This window comes from Akebia trifoliata, chromosome 11, assembly GCF_017979445.1.
Source record: "Akebia trifoliata isolate Shusen 1 chromosome 11, ASM1797944v1, whole genome shotgun sequence".
Taxonomy (NCBI): Eukaryota; Viridiplantae; Streptophyta; class Magnoliopsida; order Ranunculales; family Lardizabalaceae; genus Akebia; species Akebia trifoliata.
In genome coordinates, this window is record NC_141385.1 from 46,646,011 (window position 1) to 46,666,816 (window position 20,806).

General features: G+C 33.7%; 2 protein-coding genes across 2 annotated transcripts; one reads left to right on the forward strand and one right to left on the reverse strand.

Annotated features, from left to right (window-relative positions):
- The first annotated feature begins 699 nt into the window (after positions 1–699).
- On the forward strand, positions 700–3,470 carry LOC147392153 (Pentatricopeptide repeat (PPR-like) superfamily protein). The gene has a single exon (XM_086417182.1). It carries the CDS (start codon positions 741–743, stop codon positions 2,637–2,639), a length of 1,899 nt encoding a protein of 632 aa, XP_086273308.1. The 5' UTR covers positions 700–740; the 3' UTR covers positions 2,640–3,470.
- A 742-nt stretch (positions 3,471–4,212) lies between these two features.
- On the reverse strand, positions 4,213–7,908 carry LOC147392154 (Pentatricopeptide repeat (PPR) superfamily protein). The gene has a single exon (XM_086459853.1). The coding sequence runs from the start codon at positions 7,863–7,865 to the stop codon at positions 4,728–4,730; it is 3,138 nt and encodes a 1,045-aa protein (XP_086315979.1). The 5' UTR covers positions 7,866–7,908; the 3' UTR covers positions 4,213–4,727.
- Positions 7,909–20,806: the final 12,898 nt, after the last annotated feature.

The window sequence follows — 20,806 nt, forward strand, 5'->3', positions numbered from 1 at the left end:
TGAGTTCTTACTAATTACTGATCATAAGAAAATGTTCTTAGAAGTTTGTAATTCTATTTTCAAAAAACATTTGATAAAATGCTTACAAGTAAGGGTGCAACTTGATTCAGTTTGATTTGATTTTATGGATTTTTAATTTTCTTTAAATTGTAAGTAATATTTTTTAATGAAAAATAAACATATGGTAAACATAAAATTTCATACAATATTCATTAATTTATTCATATAAAGTCATTAGTTCATCCATAAACATCACTAACATACGTCCTAACTCCTAAAATAATTCATAATAATACATATATATATTTATTTATTGCATAATGATTTGATTATCAGTTTGATTCAGTTCTATATAAATTTGATCCAAGAACTGAATCAAATTGATCGGTTCTTCATTTTCGTAATTCGGAATCGAATCGCAACTTATTCCAAATTGAATCAAATCACCTCAAAATTATCGATTTGATTCGATTCTTGATTTGAATCGGACCAAGTTTTACCCCTAATACATTTTGGAAATGAGTTTTAAAAATACTATTAGGGACAGGGATGGGTTAAAACATTCGTGCCCAAGTCGAAGTCCGGGTCGGGTTGGGGGTGAACACTAATAATTGGGGCATTGGGGCCGGGGATGGGTTAAGGTAAACCCGCCCCGTTGCCATCGCTCTCTCTATTGTTGTTTCAAAACCATTAACCGTTATATTTAAAATTTTCTTGGAGTCCCCTTTCTCCATGCATACATGTTGATGCGCCTGCTTTGCAGACGCCATTACAGTTCTCTTCTCCCTCTCAATCTTAAAGAAAACAAAAACAACCCATCTCGTCAATCAGAAATCCTCCATCTCTGCAAGTCAGGTTCGCTTTCTGAAGCTCTCCAACTCCTCAATTCCACAGATTCTAGCGAAATCTCTGTAAAACCTGTCATCTACGCTTCTCTCTTACAAACATGCATCAAAGCTCTCTCATTCAAACATGGTCTCCAAATCCATTCCCATGTAATAAAATCTGGCCTTGAGTCGGACCGATTCGTCGGCAACAGCTTACTCTCACTCTACTTCAAATTGGGTCCTGTTTTCTCAGAAACCCAGAGAGTGTTTGATAATCTTTTCGAAAAAGATGTAATTTCTTGGACTTCAATGATCTCTGGGTTCATTCGGATTGGAAAACCCAGAGAATCCCTAGAGACGTTTTGGAAAATGTTGGAATTCAGGATCGAACCGAACGCATTCACTCTCTCTGCCGTGATCAAGGCGTGTTCAGAGCTTCGTACTCTGCAAATCGGTAGATCCTTTCATGGGGTGGTGTTCGTGAGAGGGTTTGATTCAAATAACGTTATTGCGAGTGCCCTTATAGACATGTATGGGAAGAATTTCGGTTTAGGGGATGCCCACCAATTGTTTGATGAAATGCCCAAACCAGATAATATTTGTTGGACTTCGGTTATTTCGGCCTTCACCCGGAATGATAACTTTGAGAAGGCTTTATGGTTCTTTTACTTAATGCAGAGGAAGTACAGATTGTTTCCTGATGGATTTACATTTGGAACTGTTCTAACGGCTTGTGGTAATCTAGGGAGAGTGAAACAAGGTAAAGAAGTTCATGCCCAAGTTGTCACAGCTGGAATTTATGGAAATGTGGTTGTTGAGAGCAGCCTTGTAGATATGTATGGGAAATGTCGGTTCTTGGAGTATTCTCGTAAGGTTTTCGATAGAATGTCAAAGAAGAATTCTGTTTCTTGGTGCGCTTTGCTCGGGGTGTATTGTCATAATGGTGACTTCAAAGCTGTTATTAGGATTTTTAGGGAGATGGAGAAGGAGAAGAAGGGTGATCTGTACTGCTTTGGGACTGTTCTTCGTGCTTGTGCAAGTTTGGCAGTTGTGAGACAAGGGAAAGAGGTGCATTGTCAGTATATAAGGAAAGGAGGTTGGAGAGATGTTATTGTAGAATCCGCTCTTGTTGATCTCTATGCGAAATGCGGGTTTATCGACTATGCACATAGAATTTTTATGGAAATTCCGGTTAGAAATTTGATCACTTGGAACTCGATGATTTGTGGGTTTGCTCAGAACGGTAGAGGCGGGGAAGCTTTAAGAATGTTTAATGAGATGGTCAAAGAAGGGATGAAGCCTGATTATATTAGTTTCATTGGGGTACTTTTCGCTTGTAGTCATACGGGTTTGGTTGATCAAGGGAAAGAATATTTTATATCGATGAAAAAAGATTACACGATTGAAGCAGGTATTGAACATTATAATTGTATGGTCGATCTTCTTGGCCGAGCCGGGCTACTAGAAGAAGCTGAAAATTTGATAAGAAATTCAGTTTTTAGCGATGATTCATCTCTTTGGGCTGCTCTTCTTGGTGCTTGCACGTCATACTCAAACTTGGTTGTAGCCGAACGTGTTGCAAAGAAAATGATGGAATTGGAACCAAATAACCATTTGAGCTATGTTCTTCTAGCTAATGTGTATAGAGGGGTTGGTCAATGGGAGGATGCTTTAAAGATTAGGAGGTTAATGAAAGATAGAGGGATCAAAAAAATGCCTGGTAAGAGTTGGATTGAAATTAAGAGCAGAATGGGTCCTCTTAATCAGACTTGTTTCCAAGGAAAAGAGATTTTTTCAGATATTGGGAGATGAGAAGAGGGGTGAAGATCAGATATAGGCTGCACTTCATTGAAGAATGATCTTAGTCTATGGTCCCTTGAAAGAAGAAGCCTGTCAAATGGATGACCCAAGATTCAAGAATGATTAGAACACAATCATGGCTCAGCCCCTGAAAAATGGTAAGAGGTCTTGGTAAATGCCACAATAACAGTTGGGTTGAGATCATGAGATCAAGAACACGAACTATTATGTTCGCTATATGGTAAATTCAATGGAATAGAGATATGAGTTTTCGTGCTACGAAATACTTAATCAAGGTCTCTGCTTTCTCAGAGTTGCTTCGATAATGAAGGGGAAAATAATTAATTTCACATTTACTATGTTTGTTCTAATTTAAAGGGAACATGTGAGTTCAAATTTTTTTGTTTCAATCTGGAAGTACATGGTGTGGACGGCAAGTAAGATGAGAGAAGTAAATTTTGAAGGAAAGATCCATATTTAGATTCTTTTGCTTGATAATTGAGTCTTTGTGACTGGTATTTCCTATTGGTTTTACTGCCACCGTTACATCTTTATATGATTTTATTACAGTAAATCTTTAGAGTGGTTGGTTATCTTATTTCCTCTGTTTTCTAAGAGTGGGGGATATGATCTGTTTGGTTAGAATAACTGATGGGATTTTCTGAGGTTTCTGAGTAAGGTTTGTTTTTCTCAAGATGAAGATGTTGGGCAGATTGGGAGGGTGTATGTAGTATCACGGGAGATTAGATCCTTTGTATTTGGGCACGTTTGATCGGTCACCTCGACTGCTCATTCTTTTATTTAATGAGATTTATGCTTGTATAAAATTATTTATTTTTGTAACCAAGTGTTCATCAGATTGGTTGTTAAGAATATTTCTATTTGGTTGTCTATGTTGCTTCAATACCAATCAATGAAAGACTTACATTTTAAACTAATTTCATCCCTTTATGTGGAAAAATTTGCTCTTGGAACTTCTCACTTCGTATCTTTGAATATGGGTGAATTTTTATTTTTCGAAATCGAGAAATACCTATATTTTTATTTAATTTCCCCTTTATTTGTACTGGCATTTTGCCATTTATGTGATTTTTAAATTTAAAGGGTAACATGACATATACAAAATTGATTGGATATAAAAATTTCTTCGTATTTTTTTTCAAACCTTTGATTTTTTTTTTTTCCCTAAAAAATCAAATTAACTCACCCTTCATTGTTCTTCCAAGGTCTTAATAATATATATATATTCAAATTAATAATTTTGATTTTTTTTCCTAAAAGCCAATTGTCTTCAAGTTATAGGGTAAAATTCTTATCATTAAATCTCAAGATCGTTAGAATTGGCTGACCTAGGGCAGAGTATTTGGAAATTATAAGAAAGAGGAAAAGGGGAAGTCGGGATGAACAACTTACTACAATAAGAAATAGGAGATGCACAAACTAAAACCTCCTGGAACATAAAATCCTCGAAGAAGAAACCTTGAATTATTTAAAGTGAGCAACATTAATGAGCATTGACCATTGATTATATGTAAAGAAGCTTAAAGCACAAAGAATACTGCAACAGATACTATTTGAATATATAATTGAAAGTGCACTGCCATGCTATATTACTGATAACAAATCAGGACAACAAGAATGTAAAGCAATCGAACATTATACTTGTTTGTACTTAAATACAGTTAACAAAGACCTGCATGATTCCGGCATTGCTCCCATTACAGGAATGAGAAAAGGAACAAATCTCTGGACAATTATACATGCAGTAGTTTTGGAGACAGCACCGATCTCGGAGTTCAGTCAGGCTTGCCAATAATAATTTAGAACATAAATGGGAATAAACCAAGATTACATCTGAGAGCATCTCCAATCAGTAGATAAACCCAATCCCGAGAAAGGCATGTCCTATCGAAGACAACCTGTTCGTGCGGAGTCAAAATGCTGTTTTCAGCGAACAAGCATAGTTTGCAACAACTTTGAACATGCATAGACTACACCCCGAATCCAGCTGAAACTATCTTCCACCTCGAAACTGTTGTGCTGTATATAGATAAATTTAACATTCATCTATAACTAATTTGTATGAAAAAACTAGCACGATCACTTCAAAATCATGGTATCCATTGGTTCTAAAGACTCTATAGAGTGTAAAGGACCTTCGTCGGCTCCCAAATCAGTTTCTGAATCAGGGTTCTCTTGTGTATTGAGAGAAAATCTCATCTCTTGGTCAACCAATTCAGCGAGGCCACGCCAATTGGCATCTCTGCAGGCAGCAATTATAGCTCCAAACAGGGATTCATTCGGCTCGATCTCCCCATATTTCATTTGGCTATAAATCCGCTTCACTCCTTCCACCATTCCAGCTTTTCCATAACAATGTACCAGATTAATATAAGTAACAATGTCTGGTTCCAACCCCTGATCTTGCATTTTCATGAAAATACTCAAAGCCTCGTCAATCTTCCCAGATGAAGCATAAGTGTAAATTGCAACATTGTAAGCATAGGAATCAAGGCCCATTTCAGCTTTAGTAAAAACCTTGCAAAATTCCAGGGCAAAATCATGCAAACTGACAATTGAGAACACAAATGTTATTATTGCTTGTCTAGCAAAAGGTTTTCCTTCCCAGTAAGAAGTTTCGAGTTGTGTGATGGCTTCGACGGGAACGTCACCTTTCTTCAACACCGTAAACAGTACTTTAAAGGTACCATTTTGGGGCAAAATCTTACGAGTTAACATCTGATGCAACAATTCACCACATTCCCTTAAGTGCCCGTTTGTAGCGTAAGATGCCAAGACCGTATTAAACGAAGCACAGTCCCGTAGTAAACCAGATTCTTGCATCTCTTGAGCAACATCAATTGCTTTGTCGAGCATGCCCATGTTTTTGTATAGGTACATCATGGTCGCGAATGAAACCCCGTCGGCTTGACCATTTTCTCTCAATTTATTAAAAACCATGTTCGCTTCAGAAACCATCCCGAGTTCTGCATATATATTGATCATACTATTCGATGCAATAATATCAGGCCCACCTTCCATATCCTTCATCTTCCCATAAAGCAATTGTGCTCCCTCTAAGCACCCAACCTTACTATAAGCCTTAATTAGAGACGTCAGGACTATCTGATTTACAGAAATTCCAAGTTCTTTCATTGTGTGGAAATAATGGAGAGCTTCTTCGACACTACCCGCTTCTGCAAAACCATCTATCAAAGACCCATAAACAACTTCATTCGGTTCAACCCCTACTCTTACCATTTCTCTATACACATCCACAGCATCAGAAATCCGACCCAAACGGATGTTGGTTGCAATAACAGCAGAGAACGTTGAACACCGAGGTTTGAATCCAGCTTGTTGCATTTCAGCCAAGATAGCCCTTGCAGGATCCACTAAATCCCCCCCTGAAAGCATTTGAATAAGAGAATTGTACGTGCACTCATCCGGCCAAGTCCCATTGCTTCTCATGCTATCGAAGAGTGAAAGTGCTCTATCGTATAGCTTTGACTTCCCATATGCTTTAATCATCACATTATATTCCACCACATCCTTCTTCTGAGCTACTAAATCTCTCTTCCCATAGAAAACTGCCTCAGCTTCAGTCCAAAGACCATTTTCTGCATAAGCATCTATAATTGCAGCGTAAGTCTTCGAAGAAATCCCACCGTCCAATAGACATTTTTCAAAGAGAATCTTTGCCCGATCAAGCAACCCTTCACCGATATACATTCTAATTATGACAGGAAGGGAATGCTCATCAATACATAGACCAGACTTCCTCATTTCCTCAATCACAGCCTCTACTTCACAAACCATATTCCTCTCACACAATATATGAAGAATAGCTCTATGGGTTACGGTATCTGGGAAGAGACCCACCTCTCTGATCTTCCGATAACAAACGAGAGCTGCATCAATATTACCTACATTAGCATACAAAGATAGAAAAATGTTGTAAGTCTTGGTATCAGGAGAAATTCTCCTTTCTTCCATTTTACTAAGTAAAGACTCTGCTTCAGACAAATGCCCGTGTGTCCCACAAGTAAAGATCATTGTATTAAAAGTAATCGTATCCGGCGCAACACCAGATTTCAACATCTCTGCAAAGACCAATGAAGCATCCTTCAGACGACCAGCCTTTCCATACAAATCAATTAATGTATTATAAGTAGCAGCAATTCGAGGCTTCCGAACTGAACTCTCCACATTTACAGGAGACAAGACTTTTGAAGGAGGCATTCTTCCGCCAGCTTTGAAAAGCTCGGTAGACAAGAAATGCTTTGGACTAATAGGGTCTGTACCTGACTCCATATCATCGACAGAATCCAAATCAAGATTGTCCAATTCAACCCGTCCAACACACCAATTTTTAAAGAATTTGTCCCCCTTGTCGAACTCTCCAACATCTTTGAGAACCCGTAGGACCGTGTTCATGGTGACCTCATCGGGGAAAATGCTTCTTTGTCTCATGTGTCTAAGCCATAAAAGAGCTTCCTTTACCAAACCTGCTTTTGCATATACATCGATAAGCATTGCGTAAGTGTTATTAGTTGGAAAAACACCATCTTTAGCCATTTCGATCCAACAGAGCCGTAATTCATCCCATTTCTGAGCTCTGCCAAGAACGCGAAGCACAACATTGAAGTGAATTACATTGGGAAGGTAATCTTTCTGTGATTTCAACCATCTAAATACACGGAGAACACGTACCCAATCTCTCTGTTCTTTAAGAATTATAGTTTGTTCTTTAGGACTGAGCTTCCCAACCAATGAATCTAGGGTTTTCTCAACATCGTCTTCGGTTCTCAAAGAACGTAAAATCGGAGCCAAAGAACCCCCATACTTCTTCTTTCTTCCATCTTTACATGTTCTAGTACTACAGACCACTGTTTTTGAGTGAGAATTGAGCTTAAACCCTAGAGAAACCCTAGTTCCTACTCCAAAGTTTTGCCTCCCAATAACTGGAATTAAGGTTTTATCAAATTCGTGATTGGTTTCAAAAGAATGCAAATTCGAAGGAACCGTAGAAAAAAGTACAGTTTTTCTGCTCTTTTCATTGAGATTAAACCCAAGAAAAACCCTATTTTTATCGGTTGTGAATCCTAGAGAAACCCTAGAAATCAAACAAGATTGAAGGGTTTGAAGCTTACATGAAGAAGAAGATATCGGATTTCGGACCGAAATATGGAAATTTTCGTGCCCAAATTCTCCCAAATTGCAACCACAGAGCATCATTTCATGCTAAAAGAACGCTTCAGTAAATGAGGATGAGTTTGGTGGAACCATGTCGAAATATTTTTCGAGTTCATAATAGGATAATTTTGAGGGGCCCCTCCAGGTTTGGTAAAAATTTGAGATACCCCGGATGTTCAAACTGATGGACATACCCCTCTATTTCATTCTTTCACAACAGACTAATGCAGAGTTACTGAAATACCCTTATCAATAATTTTTAACATTTTTAATTTTAAATCATACGTATTTGCTTGATATAGAGGTATATCGAGTTTCCTACTTTACTTGATAAGTTCTTGAATTGACTTGGTAGATTCACCCTTCTTAAATATGTATATTCCATAAGAATAGGTATTCAAGACCAATCCCTTAAAAGGCTTAGACTCATGGAAATTGACTCATATGTCCACACATAATCCTGATTGTGTAAATATGAAATATAACAATTAGAATGAATCTTAGAGATACGTGATATATTTTTAGGATATACATTTTATCTCAACTGTTAGATTTAATAACTCTGCACAGGAGCCAACCAGCTTAATTGGTAAAATCCATGGGTGATGATATTATAAACATGTATTTGTTTTTTACCAACACTGAATAATTGATCTTATTAAAAATATGTTCACTGATCCAAAAAACAAAAAAAAACAAAAAAGAGTTACTATTAACTCTATTTTTATTTTAAAATGATTTTCTCATTATGTTTGCTAATCTCTTTTATTTTGTATTTTTTAAAATATGCATCTTTTTTTTCTTGTGTTGACTCTTTCTATCTCATATTTCTTAGATTAAATACTATATATATATATATAATTGGAAATCGAGGTGCTTGGGGTCTTCATAGAGCACCCAACCAATCATTAGAACATATGCGATCTCCTCAGATCCACACACACTAGGTAATTTCTAGGAAAATTCCTGAAGGTGGCCAATAAGAGGGCTTGAACTCAAAACCTCTCCCTTTTAGGAGAGTGGTCTTGTCTTGAACTCCTATCTACTTCTTTAGTAATTTGAGGGTGAATGTGGATAGGAGTTTGACGCCTTCATGTTAAAACCCCTATACATTCCCCCCTTAACCCTCTCTTCTTTTCTCCATTCTCGTCATTGGCAACAAAATTATTGTAATTTAATCAAATTGGGCAATGTTATAAATCAACCTTGTTGGATTGACTACAAACAACCAATGTGTATTATTCATAATTGAAAATTGTTGCGTTACATTTTAATATTCCCTTGATCATTTTTTGAAAAATAAATTATATAAGATATTATATTTGGTCAATGAAACCTAACAGACATGCCTTAAAGAAGACTTTTTTTTTGTTTGCCAAAAATAGTACAAAATGATCTGTTGTATGATTGCTTAGAAGTTAGACTTACTACAACCGTTTTCACTTGCAATATTCATGAAACATACCTTCTATTATAAGAACATATAAATATGATATTGTACATTTTCTTCTATATGGTTGGGTTGGATTGGGTACACTTGATGATCAACTAATCCATATTAAAATCAAAATGGTGGATCAGAACACTAAGTTATTGGATTGGAATAGATAAGATTTTTTATCTGATCCGATCCAATCCATTGAAAATCTTCTTGAGGCATCAACAATAACAGAGATTAAAGTTAAACTAGTATTATCAGTTGGGTTACATAAATAAATAAAGGGGAATGGTAACATCTAAGACCTTATGGGGGTGTTAGTTAGGGGTGCAACTTGATTTGGCTCGGTTCGGATTGAGGTCAAATTGGAACCGAACCGACATAGGTCGGTTATACTAAATAAGAATCAGAACCAAACCAAATTCCATTGGAACCAAAGCAACCCAAACCGAATTAAAGTTGGTTTGGTTCAGTTCGGTTTCACGGATTGCAAATATTTTATAAATTATAAGTAATATTTTTTAATTAAAAAAGAAACGTAAAATTTCATATAATAAATCCCAAATCTATCTATAAAAAGTTATTAGTTTATCCATAAAAGATTACTAATCTATGTACTAACTCTTAAAATAATTCTTAATAATTATTATATAGAAATATATTTATTTATTGCTTAGCGGTTCGGTTCTATACAAGCTTGATCCGAAAATCAAATCAAATTGATGGGTTCTCTATTTTCGTAACTCGGAACTGAACCACAACTTGTTCCAAACCGAACCAAACCACCCCAAAGCTATCGATTTGGTTCGGTTTTCGGTTTGAACCGGACCAAGTTGCACCCTTAGTGTTAGTTCTCAAACACTTTATTTTTTCAATAATACCCTTATTTATTTTGTATTTTAGTGAAAATAAATAGGGGTATGTTGGTTTTTACACAATAAATGTTTATTTGCATTGATTGTCAAATTATTTATTGCAATAAAATATTTAATTCTAAAAGATTAAATGTCCTTAGTATTTATTATGAATAAACAAATATTAATTACATAAATAAATATTTATTATGTAAAAAGACTAATATACCTTTGTCTTTTTCACTAAATGAAAAAATAGATAACAGTATTATTATAAGAAACAAAAAAGTATTAGAGAATGTTAATGTCTCTTATAAAGTCTTGGACGTTAGCATTTCTCATAAATAAATAAATAAAAAAGATTAAAAATTAGAAAAGACTAAATCAATAAGTTTATCCATGTATGAATTTTTGACTTTTACCACCTAATACAATTTATAGAATTTTTTAAGTCCCAAAAGAGTACTTTCATGGAAATTTTTGGTGGGCTTGTCATGATAAACTATTGGGTCAACTATATAAGCAATTAAAATACTTCTACAAAAATAAATAAATAAATTAGTCTAAGGCAAGTTTAGGATATTTTAATCCGGTATCTCATCTATTCTCATTCCCCACAGACATTGGGTTGAATCGTCTGGGTCAACTCACCATGAATGAGTCAATCATTTAAATTGATATAAAATTATTTATACATATATTGCTTATCGTGGGTATCCCTATCCTTCGGATTAGACTAATCCCACGGTCACATGCACCACCCCCTTGGAAAATCCTACGAGGGTCAACTGGATCCTAGAGGGTGACCCCAAGGAATTCATTTCTTCATGGGGTTTTGAACACTTGACCTATATAAGTTATTTCCATTATAGGGTAGATTATAGGTGTTCGGTTATAAAGCATTAAAATTTTTGATTATTTATATCAAAAGTACCAAACTTGGTTGATTCGGCCAAGTTTAGAACTTGGTCAATATGTGATATCAGACGAATCATCTCAGATCTCGAATAGGTCATTGTATTGACTTTATCTCCCGAGTTCCTTCAAGTCCATGATGACTTGCCCGAATCATTCTAGTCTCAGACGAGTTTTAAAACCATGTTGTTAATAGGTTGTGTGACTTAACTGACTTTCAAGATTAAGCCCATGTCTCTTTGAAATCATTTTATAATTTATTTTTTTCTAAAATATGCATAAATTTAAGTTTCATCATATTTATTTGAACAATGGAAGCAAGAAATTAGCCGGCATGGTTTATGACTCATTTCTATGGAAAAACGAAATAGCAAAGATAACACGGAATAGAACAAAAGAATAATTGCTATTTTCTCATGAGTTTTGCAATCCTTGAGATCTCTATTTATATAATCGAGAGTTACCAAAAACATGTAAAATTTCCCAAAACAGAAACCCCCCAGAAATAGAAAAAACTCTCAAAAAAATATTGCACAATTACCCTTTTTGTATCCCTTTAAAAATTCAGGCCGGAGGTGCTACTCCCTGAATTCCCACATCTCTGCACAGCGCAACAGAATTCAAGACATTTCCACAACATTTTCAACTTCTGATTTTTATCGAAAGTGGAAAGCCAAACCAAGACCAAACAATAATTTCATAATTCTAAGCGTAAAGTATTTTTGGTGCCAAGCTGCATTGGAAGCGGCCCCAAACACAAAATAAAATTCCTATGAAACCACAATTGGTGTGAGTGGCCATTTTTTTTAATCATTTTTTACGAGAAAGGTGTGGATGGATCCTAACCCACTCTAAATTCAAATCGATCCGTTGAATAAATCCACTCGATTACTTTGATTTTATTTTTTAATAGGAAAATCGTAAAATTGGGCATCGAGCGGATGCTTGTAGTATTACCACTGACGGACTTTACCAATTCATCAAGCCGGCATGAAAGACTAACGTTAATATAATCATATTGTATTTTATGAATTAAGTGTTGAGGTTTAAGCCCTTGAATGATTCTTTGACTATCGAAAATCTTAATTTAAGCTATCCTTTCAAACATGGATTTTTTTTCAAACATCATAATTTAATAATTTTATTTAAAAGTCCATAAACTTGCTAAAAGATGCCTCTTTCGTATTAAAAATATAATATTCCTCCTTAGAGATCTAAAATAATGTCTACATTCCAAGTGAAACACCTACAATACCCTTCAATGGGTTCAATTTACTCCTAATTTTCAACAATGTGGGTTTGATTTTGCTTAATATGACCAAAGCTAAAATGATAAACAAACATAAAAAGGTTATATAATTATATTATTCTTTGATTATTAGTCAAATGTATGTGCATTCCACATGAGCCAAAAAATAAAACGAAAACCTAAAATGAGAGAGAGCAAGATAATAATAGGGGTTTCTCTATCCTTGATTTTTAAAATCAACCCAGATTTTAATGACCCGTTGAATCACCTCGATATTGTTCATGAAGGAGACGAGATGCGATGACTTAGTCACCCCCATTTCTTCCTCTTCCTCTTCTTTCTTGTTCAAAGATCAGGAAAAAGTAACAACAGTCTCACTCGAGACGATGAGATGATTTGTGCAAGTCATCTTGGTAACTTTCGTGAATGAGATTCGATAGGAAACCAAATTTGGAAATCGTGCCTCAATCTCTTGTTTTAAAAGATATCCTAGATGTATTTTGTACTGGTAAGATTAGGTAATTTGAGTTTAAGATTATAAGCTTCTTTTGACAATGTTAAAACAAAAAAAAAATCCGTTGGCTCACATGAATGGGATAATAGTATTATATATATAGGGGGACATTCGGCTAACAATCTTAGGATGACAAAACGCTGACAAATTTTTTGTCCTATGTGACTTAAAAGTTTTGGATTGGATTTTTTTTTTTTTTTTTTGAGGATGATCTCCACACAACATAATCTGAAGTCCATCAAAAGTGGTTTACACATTTTCGATAAAAAAATTGATGGTTCACAATTCTAAACCACTTTTGATATATATATATATATAAGGGTAGCGTTGGACAACCAACGTTAGGGAGCCAAAAAATTTCTTATATGGGTTAAATTATTTGAATTGAGCTAATTTTTTGTAAGGATGATTTCTTTGGTGAGACGATCATCCTCACAAAAATCAGCCCAATTTGAAGCTTTTAACACCATCAAAAGTAGTTTACAATTTAACGGTAAAAAATTGATGGCCCACAATTCTAAATCACTTTTGATAGGGTTAAAAGTTTCAGATTGGGCTGATTTTTTGTGAGGATGAGCTCCTCACCATTGAGATCATTCTCATAAAAAATCAGTCAAAACAAAAACTTCTAACCCATATAAGACAAATATATTGGCTCCCTAATGTGGGTTGTGGAATTCACTTTACAATAATACTCTTCTCATTAGTGAAAAATACCAAAATATGCTAATCTTTTACATAATAAATATTAAGGGTATTTTAATCTTTTGATATAAATTTTTATAGTAAATGCTTTTTCAATCAATGTCAACATAATAAATATATTTATGAAGAGCCTAATAAATATATTTATTATGTAAAAGACTAATATAGAAAGACAGTGCCCAGATCGTTACACCTTTAGTGCTGGTCGAAATTTATCTGACAAGGAATTTCGCTACCTTAGGACCGTTATAGTTATGGCCACTGTTCATCAGGGCTTCGATCGTCGGCTCCCCTATCATTAGGTCACCAACTTCCTTGACCTCCCAGTACTGGGCAGGCGTTACCCCCATATATGGTCTTACGACTTTGTAGAGAAGAAAAAAGAAGGCGTTAAGAGACCTTCTTGGCCCATCTCTAGACACTCTAGGATCCTTTTTCAAACTTGCTCCCATTCGGAGTCAATTATGTTTGACGACTAATCAATACACATCAAAACTAACATTACCAAAATTTTGCTACAATTTGAAAACAAATTTAAAAGTTTCATCTCATTATCTCAAAATCTTAGTACATTTTGATTGAAACCTTCTGAAATTGAATGATATTTGAATTATGATTAAACTACAAAATTGATTCAAAAATAGATAGAAAAAGATGGTATGCTCATGCAACTATAAAGGAGATAAGTCTTAATATAAGATAAGAGGATTCCACTGATTTATTCCTAGATCTAATTCATAAGTTCATTGAATCAGTTCATATACGATAATCGAAAATGGTAAGATATTTTGCAAAAGAAGAAGGGGTTGATTTGTATCATCTTGACTTGATTATGTTTACTCTCATTTCTTAACAATACCAAGTTGGGTGTTTACCTTTAAAAAAATTATGCTAGATGAATTCAACTACAAACCAACCTGATGCCCAGATATCGAAGAGAATCCTTGCTATCGTCTCACCTGGATTCCATCTATATTAATACCTTAATGTAAATATGAAATAATCCTTTGTTCCATTGAGACTATTTACAACTAGCTAGTCAAGAATTCTCAAATATACTAGTACTAGCCGTGCATCAAAGATGTAGTGATAAGGAAGCAATTTTTCATCTCTCGTCTTTGTTTAGCAAATGATCAATAGGAAGTCGTCGTATACATCTTGCCTGTTGTTGTGTTACGTGCGGCAATTTTGATGAATAATATGGAAGAGAAAAACAAAAAAGAAAGAAAAATAAATACACATATTTAACGTGGTTCGGCGATGTGCCTATATCCACAAAAACGAGAAACTGAATTTTCACTATATGTCAAATTAGGGTTACATCAGAAAAATTTATAATAAACTCTAGTTATACAATAGGTATTAGAAAATTTTAATAATATTCTTGTACCATACTGCGGGGGTGTTGCCTTCGCACCCCCAACCTACAAAATTCGTCAGTGGCAAACATTTGTTTTTAGTAGATGTCGTCGTTCGCTCCATTTTGTTTGGTACGTTATGCGTTCCGAGTGGAACGAAGAACACAAAACTCTCCTCTCTCCACTCCCACTTCACGTTGCCATCTGCCTGTATTCTTTATATACGTGTTCTATTCAATATGAGCTACATACATCAACACTTGCTAACATTTAAATTGCCACCATCAGAAACCATTTTGACAAGTCACTAAAAGATGTTGAAGGGAAACACAGAGCAACCCTACTAATGCTCTTAAGAAATTCTTCAATTTATTCAAATGCAGAGGATTATTTATCTACTTCTCACATTCCATGAATAGCCAGGATGGAAAAGTTTCAAAGGAAGCATTCAAATGCCATTGCAACCATATGAGTTAATTGTGTTGTAGAACCTCGTCGTCTAATCGAAACTATTGCATCATTTGGTCGCATTTGATCTCATCCGTATTCTATCAAACAAAAAAAGAAAGTTTTAATTTCAATCTGAACACTATCTTGTCCTCATATCCAAAGCGTGACAATGGTGGATAATAATTCTACTGAATCAAAGTTCCACTTAGGCCTAAGAGTGAGATAGGGACAAGAGGAAAATACAAAAACTAGCACACATAATGTCAAACTTATTTAATTTGACAATTTTAAACTTCAAAAAGTATACATTTCTTTTGTTATTTATTTATTTTTAACTTCACACTAATTATCTTTTCTTTTAAGAAGGAGAAAGAAAAAGAAAAATCACAAAATAAGTCTTGCAAGTATCCCTTTTAATAAGGATAAATATAACGCGAAGATGTATCGACTCGTGAAGTAAAAAGAAATTTGAAAAAAAAAAAAAAAAAAACTCAAACACACAATCCCTATTGTTAAAATATGAAATCCAACTACCAAGATAAAATATATCCTTAAGATTAACCCTACTATTGGATTTTACATTTTAACTATCATGATTGTGTCTTTGTTGGTGAATTTCTTTTTGTTGATAAACAAATACCAACTCATAAATAAATACCTAAACAGATAAACATTTAAGAAATATATCTAAGCTGATAAATTGGTAAAAATACTCACCCATTTTGGTAAAATTCCTTTAAAAAAAAAAAAAAAACACCCAAAAACCAGATTCGGAATCCACCTACTTTATCCAGCTATGGCATGCGATATTGAACAATGGACAAGACCAAAGGGTCCACGAAAATGAAATTTCATAAATTAAATGTTGGAACATTGGATACTCTAATTCAAAATTTAGGTTTAAGTTACGAGTGCACTCTAAGCTGCTAGAGCTTAACCGAACCAATAGGTGGTCTTGGCGCCAACGTCAAAGCGAAGGGTCATTTCTGTCACTCTGTCTCTTTCAGCCATTACCGCGTCTTCTTCATTGCGGGACCCACACATTCCCACAGTTTTCTTTGAAATGGGGCCCACTTGATATGAAAAGTCATCTAAAGATAAAGAAAGGGATTGAGTCATATATATTTTTTTACACAATTGCCCTTTATCTTAAATGATAATGATATCCATGCAAAATACACGTTTGTTCATTAATTTACAAAATTTCTATTCTCACACCAACTTTTACTAATAACACCTCAATTCTTATGTGATCAATTAATAGCACACATCTTTGGGTGCTCTTAATAAAAGCTCTTAATTTATCTAATTTTGCAATGGATTTCATCATTTTCGTCCGATGATCGACCGTATGATACTCTTGATGAAAGTCTCATCTTAAGATTAAAGGTCATAATTTTTTATTTTTTTTAATATTAATTATACTCCAATGCTCAAATCAATGGTAAAATAAGTACAATTTGAAATCAATCAGAGTAACCTTTTCCCCTCTTTTTTTTTTTTAAAGGTTCAAATGGAGTGACTCATGAAAAAACACAAACACGAAATCCAATTGTCAATTTTTATCATGGGGGTGTGTAGTGTTTGAATACGTATAAATCTTGTCGGTTGGATTTTGTGTTTTACTTAGTAGGCTCGTGCATTTTTCATTATTTGGGATTCTTGAGTCACTCAATTTTTTATTTACTTTTAGAATTTACGTGTTACTTTTTAAGATTCTTGTCTTAATTTTTTAGGATCTCAATTAAATCTACTATTTGAGAGTAGTGCTTCTCATCATTACTCATTAGTGGAATCTTGAATTCTTGTAAAATTTCAAAAGAAGCACATCTCCTATGAAGGAGGAAAACAACTTTCTACCTCTACAAGAACCAGTTAACCACTTTATTATGTTAAGTACCTAATTCATCTTTAATTTTAATTTTAATTTGAACACCAACTTTATAACTATCTAATTTTACCATGATAAGCAAGAGATTTTTTTTCCGTCAATCCTACACCTGAAGATCTGTAGTGCGATCAATCTATTATTCATCCTTGAACATCAATGTGGTACCTAAAAAAATCTCTAATTCTTAATTTACATTTACAGACCATTTTTTATTGAAATACAAACTAACTTCTATTGATTTTGGTATCTCTTATAGAGATCCTATTCACTAAATCGTAATAGCTTTTCATCCCTTTTGACACTGAGCACTCCAAGTGTTAATCTCGAAGATGATAAATGATGACTATGATAAAGAGAGTAGTGAAGAAGAATACATCAAGAGATTGACTTCAGGTTTACATAGATACTAAAATAAATGAAAATTTCAAAGGGTAATTATAAAAGCACCCCACGAATTAAAACAAGTTTAAGAACTGTAAATTGTCCATTTTTTTTTTTTGGTAAACCAGTTTTGATATGATTAGAAGTTCCAAAGAGATCATCCTTACCAAAAATCAATCTTTTTCGAAACTTTTAACCTGTATAAGACAAAATAATTCAGCTATGTATGAGTTGCTCTTATTAATTCATGGGGTGCTTTTATAATTACCTATTTTGAAAATATAAGGGTATCAAGCACTACCAGAATTCAATTACAGAGGACTTGGGTCAAGGCATTCCATCATATTCAAGACATGGGAGGAATTTCTAATTTGATCAAATCCCTACAAAATCTAACAAAGACTATATATTGGTGATTCCTTGAGATCAATCCAAACATGTGTGAATCAATTTATGAAAGTATTTGATCCTAAGGAGCACAAAAAATCAAATAAGACGGCAACAGTAGATCTTTTTTCAAGCCATACTTAATAGCAATTAGCAAAGCTCATTAAATTAAAAGTCTCAAAATTTACGACAATTTCAATATTTGAAGTCGAAAGAAATCACTCTTTTTCTTTGCCTTACATCAAATCGCTTTTAAATCACCGACAAAATAATTTGATGGCAATATGAGCGCCACATGGCACTCCCTCATCGACATTGATCAATAAATGTTTGGCCCCACTTCACATTAAAAATCAACTCTGATTCTAGCATTTCTCTTTGCATTATACTTGTAAAATTCATTATTAAAGAAGATAAAATCCAACTATTATCGTGGGAACAAGAGAAAATCACATCGGATTTGAGACAACCGTGAAGTGAAATAATTTTGAAGTAATATATACTCTAATGTATTTTAAGATATCAAATTTATTTATTTATTTAAGTAGACAAACACGAATCAGATGTTGATATCCTTAAAGATAGGTGATAGATACGGATTGTTAAATACAAAGCGGAAACATGGATTTTTTAAATAAAAAAAGTATCAGAAGTCTTTTATAATGTAACATGATTACTAACCTAATGTAATCTAACACCCTGCATGTTTACTTGACGAAATTCTACTTAAAAGTATCGCATGTGACGTGTCATTGTATGAAAATTACAATTTTTTTTTTAATTTATGCTGGCATGTGTTATCATCTTTTTGATTGATTTAATCAAGTTAGCATGCATTACAATCAATAATTCTAAAACTATAATAAATAAATTATTACCAAAGATCAAATTTGCTAAATTAATGATTAGCTTCATCGTGGGAGTATATTTTCATGCATAGTTTGTTAACGACCCAATTACTTCAAAAGATCGATCTGTTGGAAAGGGAGAGAACTATGAGAAAATCTGAGACTTAATTAAGGTACGACACACCCGTGATTAGATTGAAATATATACTCAACACTCACCCTCACCCATAAGGGTGGAAAGAATCAAACCCATGGCCTATATGGACTTGGTGCTCTGATATCATGTTAACCAATCAATTACTTCAAAAGACGAATCTTTTGGAGAGGGGTAGAACTAAGAATATAGAAGGGTCAAAGATTTAACTGGGGTTGGCAATTGATCGGGTCGTGCTATATTATGGTAAGGGTATTATGAAAATTTACCAAACCCAGACTCGAATCCAACCTAATTTATAAATAGATATACTTGACTTGATCCATATATAACATGTTTAATAAAATTCTAATCTTTATTGAAAAAAATATGTTTTATTTTTACTAAAAAAATAAAATTTCATTATTAAAAATAAAATCTCAACCTGATAAATCAATATCTACCAACATAAATTTAGTATTACAAAACATAAATTAAATTTTATTATCACAAGTCGATAATTAAATTTTTTTTAAACTAATTGCAGAGTATATTTAAAACTACACGTCAATGACAGGATAATTAAACTTGTCATAATGGGTTAAACAAATTGACATTGTTAATAAAACTCGACTTATTTAATAATTGTGTTAGACGGATTGACACTATTAGATTTGACCCAAATTTCTTACAATTTTTGAGTCGTGTTAAGATTGCCACCCCTAGGTATGACACACCCCAGAGTGGATGGAAATATGTGGAAAGAATCAAACCTTTGGCCTATATGGACCTAATGCTCTGATACCGTGTTAACCAATCAATTACTTCAAAAAACCAATTTTTTGGAGAGGGGTAGAACTAAGAATATAGAAGGGTCAAAGATTTAACTGGGGTTGGCAATTGATCGGGTCGTGCTATATTATGGTAAGGGTAATATGAAAATTTACCAAACCCAAACCCAACTCATTTAAGAATCGTGTAAAAAAATTTAAACCCAAATCCAATCTATTTATAAATAGGTATACTTGATCCGTCCCATATATAACATGTTTAATAAAATTCTAATCTTTATTGAAAAAAAAAATGTTTTATTTTCATCATAAAAATAAAATATCATTACTAAAAATAAAGTCTTGACCTGATAAATCAATATCTTCCAACATAAATTAAGTATCTCAAAATATAAATTAAATTTTATTACCACAAGTAGGTAATTTTAAAAACTTCTTAAATAATTACTAATATATTTAAAACTACACGTTAATGATAGAATAATTAAACTTTTCATAATTGGTTAAGCAGGTTGACACTCTTAATCAAGATTCGACCTATTTAATAATTGTGTTAGATGGATTAACATTATTAGATTTGACCCAAACTCATTAATTTCTTGTAATTTTTGAATCGTGTTAAGATTGCTACCCTTAAGTATGACACACCCGAGAGTGGAGGAAAATATACAGTCTAATATAATTGCAAATAAAAATTTGTACTAATGTACGTAGCAAATATATTCTTGTCGAGTGAGCCCCAATTATTGTGCTAATTGACTTATGGAATAAACCAATGGTTGTATTTCAATTCAGTTCCATGGAGTATAGGATTGACACTCATTTTAGATAAATTATAATTATCAGGATTCAGAACAAGGACCATTTCGTCTTTTTGACTATTTCGTTTAAGAAAATTATATTAATAATGCGTTCAAGTGGAATGCCACTGGACGTGAATGTATCTCCTACGACTTTTCTATAATACACTTTATTTTAAAGTTGTTTACCTGTTCAACAGGTTATCCGGTACGAATTTACCGAACTAGATTTTTTTTTAAAAACTCCGTACGCTTGTAATAAAGAGAGA